This window comes from Humulus lupulus, chromosome 2, assembly GCF_963169125.1.
Source record: "Humulus lupulus chromosome 2, drHumLupu1.1, whole genome shotgun sequence".
In the NCBI taxonomy this organism is placed as follows: domain Eukaryota; kingdom Viridiplantae; phylum Streptophyta; class Magnoliopsida; order Rosales; family Cannabaceae; genus Humulus; species Humulus lupulus.
In genome coordinates, this window is record NC_084794.1 from 110,361,780 (window position 1) to 110,371,031 (window position 9,252).

Consider the following 9,252-nt stretch of genomic DNA (forward strand, 5'->3'; position numbering starts at 1 on the left):
ACTAATTTGCTCTCAACGAAAGCACCAAACTGTTGACGCAGTTTTTCACTAACAGTAGATTAAGAAATCTATTAAGGATATTAGTGCTTATTTGTAAACCTTAATGAGATAATAAGAACCCTTTCGTACACACATAACTTTTACGTGGTTCGGTGGTTAAAATCCACCTAGTCCATGAGATAGTATTATTGCTTTTCTCTCACAATTTCTGTAGAGCTTCAATAATACAAAAGGTCGTCTCCTTCCCTATCCATTATCCCTAATATTTATAGGGAATTTACTAGACAGGTTTGGGTAACTGTGTGAATAAATATGGTATACATTTAATACATGTTATTCCCATTTACATTGGGATATGATTTGATAACAGAATAGAATATACTCTTGCTATCTCAGATAATAAATGATAGATATGCAATACAATATGGGCATTAATGAGCGTATAAGGAGCCTCTGAGTCTCTTGGGATCCTTCAGTTTGTGTTCTGACCAGGTTTCCACGAGTTGAATATCTCATCCAAGCTAGTGGTCAAAGATTGTCCGAACCTTAGCTTGGATTAAGCTCAGAGTGCCCAAAGGTGGATCTGACCCTTATAGGTCTCGAACTGGATTGTTATCCTAAGAGACGGTCTGATAATAACATGTATGTCATGTTGTCGAGTCCCAACTCGAGCTGCTCACATCATTGTTAACCAGATGTTCTACTTGGTTGCTTTTCCACATATTCATCTACCAGGTGTACCCCAAGATGAATGATTAAACTCGTGCTAATTTTTAGGGTACAACAATATATATTATTGTATATTTATTTAAATTTTATATGACAATCATAAAAACTTAATGAAATTTATAAATAAATTATCTAAATAAAACTAAGAAAAGAATGTGCATTAAACATTGTTTGCATCTAGTTAAATTACACGTGGGACATTCTAACACTCACGTTATAAGAATTAAAAAGTGTAATTGTAACACTTTCAATTACCTTTAATTACATGGTTAAACAATCATATTTAATCTAATAATTGTGACTTTCCAAATATATAGTCACATTTTTAAGTAGATGCTCAAATTTCCCAGTCACAATTCATTAAATGAGACCATGATTAATGATAAAAACTAAAGAGTTTGTGCAAAATGGGAGGCAAAATTTAGAATATTTTGGCACAAATTTGAAATTATAGTACCCTCAAAAAAATATCCAATTTTCTCATTTAATCTCCAATGGGAAATTTAAGGTTATATGCATAATAACATAGTGAAATTTTTTAATATGCTAACATAAAGATTTCTCCCACTAATGTGCCCCCTACCATATTTTTGACAAAAATACCCCTTTCATTTAAAAATATCAAATTCAACATCACACACATTTCTCTCTCTCTCTCTCTCTCTCTCTCTCTCTCTCTCTCTCTCTCTCTCTCTCTCTCTCTCTCTCTCTCTCTCTCCCTTCTCCATCACTCACGACCATCATTCTTGGAATTTTGAAGAGAAAAAATCATTAACAAGTATCCTCTCATTCTATCTATTTGTGAATATGAAATGACATGGTTAGATTAAGGTTTCGAACTGTTCTGGTGTTGACTAGGGTATTTTTTCTGCATTTTTTTTTATATTTTCTTCAGATCTGAAAGATCTGGAAATATGTGGGTTGCCATTCAAAATCGATGATAAATTGATGCCAAATTGATACCCCATCGATGCTATTTGGATGATGAGATGAACATATAATTTGGAGATTATTTTCGATATAATATCGATGGTATATCGATACTGAATCGATGCCATGTATGTTGGTGTGTTTCGGCATCAAAATGGCATCGATATACCATCAAAAATGCATCGCGTGCAGATGTCAATTAGCCAACATCGAAATATCATTGATGTGGCATTGCAATGTAGGTCGCATTATATAGGCATCAATTTTTCATCGATTGTGCATCGATTTTACTATATTTTTATAATTTTGTTAAGGTTTTATTTTGTAAATTTGCAGATTCTAGAGTTAATATAATTGTTTCTTACAATGGTGTTTCGGAACGGAAAGGAGGGAAATGGAATTCAAAGGTGGTTTGAACACTATAATACACGTACCAATTGATGTTGGTTACATAGAATTATTGGAGAAGTTGTATTCAAAACTGAAAGTGGATAGGTCATCGTTTGACTTAAAGTTGGAAGTGCCATTTACATGAAATGATTTTAGCTTACATCCCATTAAAATCATGGATGATGAAGGAGTGAATGCTCTTATTCTTGGCAATTCGAAGTCCTTAAAACATTTGGTTCATTTATGCGCCAGTTCGATTGCAAAGAACATTTCTCTTCTTGATCCATCTCCTAGAGTGAATGTTAATAAGGATAATCATAATCAATCTTGCACGATTGTTCCATAAACAGTACATGGGCCAAGTGTATGCATCGGAGGTCCTAGTCAAAATGAAACCTTTTTTTCCCAAACAAATCTCTCGCATGATGATGGGTATGAGTACGATTCTTATGTCAATGACGATCCAGTTACCCATTTGGGTGATGATGATGAAAGAGTTGAGGGGTGCAGTAGTTCTGATGATAACTCTGAGGATCGGTTACCCATGCTACATGTGGAGCAAGTGGATAATTTAAATGTACGACCCTTGCCAAGATGTCAAGAAAGCTAAGGACGCAAGACTCCTGCTTCAGAGAGCAGGAGTCCAACTACACAAGACGATAGAAATAGATGGAGTTCTCCACCATATACTGCTGAAGATATCCCATGCCCCTCTTATGTTATCCCCGTGTTATTTGGAGTGAGTTATGGAGTAATAGAAGATGGGAATGTTTTTTAGAACAATTTAGAGTTAAAGACAAAGACCCACTTGTAGGTAATGACGCAAAACTTCGAGTTTGTGGTGAAGAAATTAGGTACTGAAGTTCTATATATCATTTGCAAAGATCCTGGTTTTTGGTGGAGATTGAGGAGGAAGAGAATGCCTAAATCTAATATGTTCGAGATAACTCGTTTCACCAATAAACACACTTGCTCACTTGAACTTCGACATAAAGGCCACCGCAAGCTGCATCTTGGGTTATTGGTCATTGCATAAAGACAAAATATTAGACTGGATCGAATGCGTACATGGCAAACAACATAAGAGAAGACATTAAGAATGATTATGACATTGAGTTGTCATATGGAAAAGCTTGGAGATGTTGAGAGATGGCTCTGGAGTATGTCAGGGGGACACTGGAAGCATCCTACCAAAAGTTACCATCGTACATGTTCATGCTTCAACAGAAAAAATTCTGGGACGTTGACAGATTTTGTCACTGGGGATGATTATTTCAAATATTGCTTTTCTCTCACTCTGAGTTAGTAGAAGAAAGTTTCGTACATGTCGTCTTGTGTTATGAGTAGACGACACTTTTCATCATCATCTAAATGTATGGCATTGAATAACCATCGACATGACATCGAAATAGCATCAAAATTATTATATTTATCAATAGAAAACTAAAACTTGGAAAACATTGATACACCATCGATAATAGCATCGATGGACATTTAACAAATAACAACTAAAAACTAAATAATCATCGAATCAACATCGAAATGGCATCAAAATTGCATCGATGGAGATTTAACAATTAGCAATTGAAAACTAATCAACCATCGAATCGACATCAAATATCATTGATATTGAATCGATTTTATACAAATTAAAACTAAAAACTATGCAGGCATCTAAATACCATCAATTTAGCATCGCAACACTGTCGTTTACTATCGTCTTTATTTATTGATGCATCGATTGCACATCAGAATAACATTGAGTGAACATCGACCGACCAAAAATTTGCAGAAATTAAACTCAATCTTCCAAAACAATGCACATAGAAACAAACTCATTTCAAGCATTATTTTTGTAAAATAGAAATTAAAATCCTATATTAGAATTATTTTAAATGATGTAATCTCCTTCACCATTCAATTTTTTTTTTAAAAAATGGAGCTAACCGTTGACGTTGACAGAAAAGATGATGGTCGATGGCGGAGTGCTCTTAGTCTGTGAGGGTCTGAGAGAGAGATAGTTGCGACTAAGACAGTGAGAGAATGAGAGACCCGAGGGAGAGTGACGAGAGAGAGTTCAGACTGAATAAGTAGTTGATTGCGGGGATATTTTTATCCAAAAATTTTAAACCTTCATATTTATATTTATCAGTAACTGTCTTCGCATTTTAAAACATTTCACATATTATAGGCATATACATTGAAATTTCCCTGTCCAATTCCATCATCGGCTAAATCCAACACGGTGCCCCTCCGGCAAAGCCACATTATTATTTATTTTTCTCAAATTCACACAAAAACCCTAAAATTCTCAGTCTTCTGCCGCTCCAGTTGGCTCCTCCGGTCAACCCAGCTCGCTACTTCTCGACACTTCTCCGCTATCAGGTATCTAATGTTAGTTTCACTTTATTTTTCATTTCTATACATGTGTTGATTATCAATTTTAGAAATGCAGTACTAAGCTTACATTATTGTAACTAAAAAGGAAATCCTCTATAGGAAAAATGAAGAAAATTTGGTTAGAGGCGATTTTCAAAAGTAATAATAAGAATATCTGTTTGTTCTCTTATCAAATTTGTTGTTAAATCACAACTTATTGGCTGTTGTAATGTACATGTTTGCTTCAAAGATTATGAATTAATTTGCTTTTCATGTTAAGGAAATTTATATATATGGTACTTTAAACGCCCATCCTTACATGTATGAAAACCACTTAGACAAAACACGCCAAACCCTTCATAGCTACGCCCCTTGTAATACGATCATAACAAAATTGGTTTTTTTTCTTCATTATTTTAATAGACAGATGTTAAAGTTGAAAGTTTTTCAGATTTAGAGCAATGACAATGAAGCCATCAAGTAATATATGGATTGGACGCCAACAATGCCCATGTGGAGATTGGAAGTGTTACATTAAGTTTGAAGGAAGTGATCAAGCCTCGGTGAGCTCTCAGCATGTGATGACTGAGATGATAACATCGTCTTCGCCTGTAGAAGCTGTCTTTACTCCTTATGTGGGTCAAATTTTCAGAAGCGACGATGATGCATTTGAATACTACAGCAATTTTGCCCGCAAGAATGGGTTTTCAATCAGAAAAGCACGCTCAACAGAAAGTCAAAACTTGGGGATCTATAGAAGAGATTTTGTTTGTTATCGATCAGGATTTAATCAGCCACGGAAAAAGGCTAATGTTGAACACCCAAGGGAGCGAAAGTCAGTAAGGTGTGGATGTGATGCAAAGCTGTATTTGACTAAGGAAATTGTTGATGGTGTTACACAGTGGTATGTTTCACAATTTAGTAATGTTCATAATCATGAATTGTTGGAAGATGATCAAGTTCGCCTACTTCCTGCATATCGGAAAATACATGAGGCTGACCAAGAGCGCATTCTCTTACTTTCAAAAGCTGGGTTCCCTGTGAACAGGATAGTAAAGGTATTGGAGTTAGAAAAGGGTGTTCAACCTGGACAGTTGCCTTTCATTGAGAAAGATGTCAGGAATTTTGTTAGGACTTGTAAGAAGGCAGTTCAGGAAAGTGATGCATTGCTAACTGAGAAAAGAGAGAATGATATGTTGGAACTTGTTGAGTCCTGCAAGGCTATGTCAGTAAGGGATGCAGATTTTATTTATGAGTATACCACTGATGAACATGGGAGAGTTGAAAATATTGCATGGTCATGTGGAAAGTCTGTACGTGCATTTACAGTGTTTGGTGATGTAATTTATCTCGAGACAAGTTATCGTTCACTTACTCATGGATTGCTTCTTGGGGTGTGGTTTGGTATTGATAATCATGGGAAAGCAATTGTGTTGGGGTGTGTTTTGCTACAGGATGAAAGTTCTCATTCGCTATCTTGGGCTTTACAGGTTTGTGGATGCAAATCTTTGTGATCAATTTGCATCAATGTTCATGTTAAGTTTATGATTTTTCTTCTTTTGAACAGAGTTTTGTTCAATTTATGAGAGGAAGACATCCACAGACTATTCTAACCGATATTGATTCAGGGCTCAGAGATGCTGTAGCAAGGGAGTTACCCAATACCAAACATGTTATTTGCATATGGCATGTCCTGTCAAAAATATCCAGTTGGTTGTCTTTGCCTCTTGGATCACAATATGCTGAATTTAAATCTGATTTTGATATGTTGTGTCATCATGAGAATATAGAAGAGTTTGAACATCAATGGAATCTCTTGATTGCTCGGTATGGGCTTGTTTCAGATAAGCATATTGCATTACTTTATTCATTTCGAGCATCCTGGTCATTTTCCTACATTAGAAGTTACTTCCTGGCTTGTATGATGACAACAGAGTTTTCACAATGTTTAGAGTCATGCATGAAAAGAATTTTGAGTGTACAGACATGTCTCCAAGTATTCTTTGATCAGGTATTCAAATGTCACCCTTTTCATGTCCTATGCTAATTTTATTAGGGAATGATTGTGTTCCATTGTTAAATCTTGTAGGTTAGTATTGTCGCAGACTCTGGGAATCAAATCAGAGATCGCATGCAATATGTGCACATCAAGACTTGCATGCCAATTGAAGAACATGCTCGAAGTATTCTAACACCTTTTGCTTTTCACCTCTTGCAACATGAAATTGCATTGTCCATGCAATATGCAACCACAGAAATGGCAAATGGATCTTATATTGTGAGGCATTACAAGAAAATGGATGGAGAGTGTCTTGTGATTTGGATTCCTGACGATGTGCAAATTCATTGTTCCTGTAAAGAATTTGAACATTCAGGGATATTATGCAGGCACGCTCTTCGAGTGCTTTCAGTGAAGAACTTCTTTCAACTCCCAGATAAATATCTTATGCTTCGTTGGCGTTTAGAGAGTTCCTTGGTTCTTATGAATGATCACAACTTTCCAAGCAGCAGTGACGATTGTGCTCAAGCCTTTCATTCGCTAGCTGAAACTATATGGACAGAGTCATTGGCTGCCAAGGAGCGGTTTGATTATGTTCATAGAGAACTTAATGTGCTTCTTGAGCATGTTCAAAATATGCCAGTGGCTGATGAATATGCTTCACATATGACAGCTAACGTCAGCGACTCTTAGGTTTTTCTTTAAGCACATAGTGGATGAAATAAATGCTTCCCATGGAACCGTGTTTCTACAAAGATTAAGGATTCCTAATAGTCGAAATGATGGGGTGGAGGCACCAAAAAGTGGTTTTTTTACTAACATCAATAATTTCGTACTCAGAATATCTGCAAACAAGATATCCAGGGAAATTCAGTTTCTGATCAAAGCTGGAAAGCCACTTTGGATTCCTGGAGGTTCAGGTCTCGTTTTCATTCTTTATCTACATTGATATTTATCTGAATGTTTATAAAGGGGAGGAGTGGGAACTGATCTTTGATAGTGTAAATTTTGAAAAGCATTTTGTTTTTTGTTGATAAATTCCTTGGAATGTTCACTGAGCGCCTCATTTTGACATGGTGATTCTATTGATAATTGATTGATGAAATGAAGCATCAGAAGGATCTGAATTTCAAGAACAACCTCATTTTTTAGTTTCCTGTCCTTTAATTTCTTTTTCATGAAACTAATTAATTTATTGTTAGATTAATGTATAGTTTGTAGGCACACCAGTTTTGGACTTGAGGTATGGTAATTTAAATTTCAACAGGACGAGTGTTTGTTTGGTAATATTTTCATTTTCTTTTTAAATGAAAATAAGGCGGAGTTCTTTTCAATTTGTTCCTTTCCAATTCTTACACATTTGTTCACTTTTCTTTTTAATATAGAGAAACAATGAATGTAAGTATTAAATGGAAAAAGAAAAAAAACAGGAGAAGATATATGTGATTTGTTGTTACCATATCAGCAAATCATGTTTATCTAATGAAATTTTAACTTTGAAGTTGTTACCACTTGTTACCATAACAGTTCTAGGGTACTAACAAAACTTTGCTTTGAGCACTAAGAGCAAGACCCAGATTTGAATAGTGCTATTAATTTTCTTTGTGGAGCATTTTTTTTTTGTCCGTAGGACCCACTTATGGGGTAGGGATTCTTCGACTAAACTAGAGAACAAAATGGGGATGGAGATTATTTCCCCAAATATTAATCGGAGGGGAAGTGGGAGTGTCATTCCTAGTTAAATTTTTAAATATTTATTTTAAGAAAATATATATTTTTTAATATTAAGTATTTACATACATATATTTCTTCTATATAAAAAATGTGTAGATTGTTTGGAAAACTTATACCGGATCTTTATTTATTTTCATGTAAATCTAATATTAAACAAGTTAACATGTTTATAAATTGAATTCAAAGAGAAATAATGATAAAAATACTTACATTATGCGTAGCGGAATAATATAAATTTTTCTTCAGTTTCTCTAATTCTTGTATCATTTATGTCGCAGAATATTACCTAGAAACTGAACTGTTCTTTAATTTTCATCACAGTCTTTCCAAAGTATCCTTAGAATCACCTAGACTATGGTAAATAATTCTCAACACATGAGATGGATACAGAGAGAAGAATAGAAAAGAGCAATGAGGCTTAAAAAATGACTTATGCAGTAGAGAGAATCTAAAACCTATCAGAAACTTGTGATTCAACTTATGATTTCGAATTTCACTTAACATTCCTTTTATAGGCTTAATTATGTCACTTATTTAATTAAAAAATCAATAAAATAATAGTCAACTAACAGCCCTGTAGAGTCCCAAAATATTTACTTAGCTAGTTAGATAGTAGTAGTAGTAGTAGTAGTTATAGTATGTTTATTACCGTGGATTTTGGTTCAAGCTGGGACTTAGTTGGAAACTCATAAAAACAGTTATGGATTTTATAAGTTTAACCTATAGTTTAAGAATATTAATTATAACATAAGTTTTGATTAATATTGCTGGTCCTAAATGTATTATTTATTATAACCTAAGGTTTAGATAGAGTCAATAAGAACATGACACTTGTCATAAGCATGATTATTAAAGAATTTAATGATAAAATAAAGAAATATAAGCTTTGGTATTCACCAGAAACTGTTAGGGTTGTAGTATGACTCAGTCAAAGTAGTTATCCCATTCAAATTATGCTGAAAAAGTGCAATTACGTGTTTAAAATATTCACGTATGCTGATATATCGCAGCATGGGAGCCGATATATCGTCTGACGAAGGATACAGAAAACACGTTGACGTTGCACGATCGTACGAACGGAGGATCGGGAA

General features: G+C 34.6%; 1 protein-coding gene across 3 annotated transcripts; it reads left to right on the top strand.

The window, feature by feature from the left end:
* The first annotated feature begins 3,980 nt into the window (after nucleotides 1-3,980).
* LOC133818364 (putative protein FAR1-RELATED SEQUENCE 10) lies at nucleotides 3,981-7,578 on the top strand. Of its 3 annotated transcripts, none has more exons than XM_062251206.1 (4): nucleotides 3,981-4,434; nucleotides 4,852-5,918; nucleotides 5,996-6,439; nucleotides 6,518-7,578. In XM_062251206.1, exons 2-4 carry the CDS (start codon nucleotides 4,890-4,892, stop codon nucleotides 7,118-7,120), a joined length of 2,076 nt encoding a protein of 691 aa, XP_062107190.1. In that variant the 5' UTR covers nucleotides 3,981-4,434; nucleotides 4,852-4,889; the 3' UTR covers nucleotides 7,121-7,578. The 3 variants fall into 3 exon arrangements, with proteins under 3 accessions (XP_062107190.1, XP_062107191.1, XP_062107189.1); XM_062251207.1 differs by having other exon boundaries at nucleotides 4,865-5,918; XM_062251205.1 differs by having other exon boundaries at nucleotides 4,880-5,918.
* The last annotated feature ends 1,674 nt before the right edge of the window (nucleotides 7,579-9,252 follow it).

Bases quoted from the DNA above. Each gene is read 5' to 3' on its own strand.
- LOC133818364 (XM_062251206.1), top strand. From the start codon at position 4,890: ATGACAATGAAGCCATCAAGTAATATATGGATTGGACGCCAACAATGC. The intron at 5,919-5,995 runs GTTTGTGGATGC...TCTTTTGAACAG, and splicing joins CGCTATCTTGGGCTTTACAG to AGTTTTGTTCAATTTATGAG. The intron at 6,440-6,517 runs GTATTCAAATGT...TAAATCTTGTAG, and splicing joins TCCAAGTATTCTTTGATCAG to GTTAGTATTGTCGCAGACTC.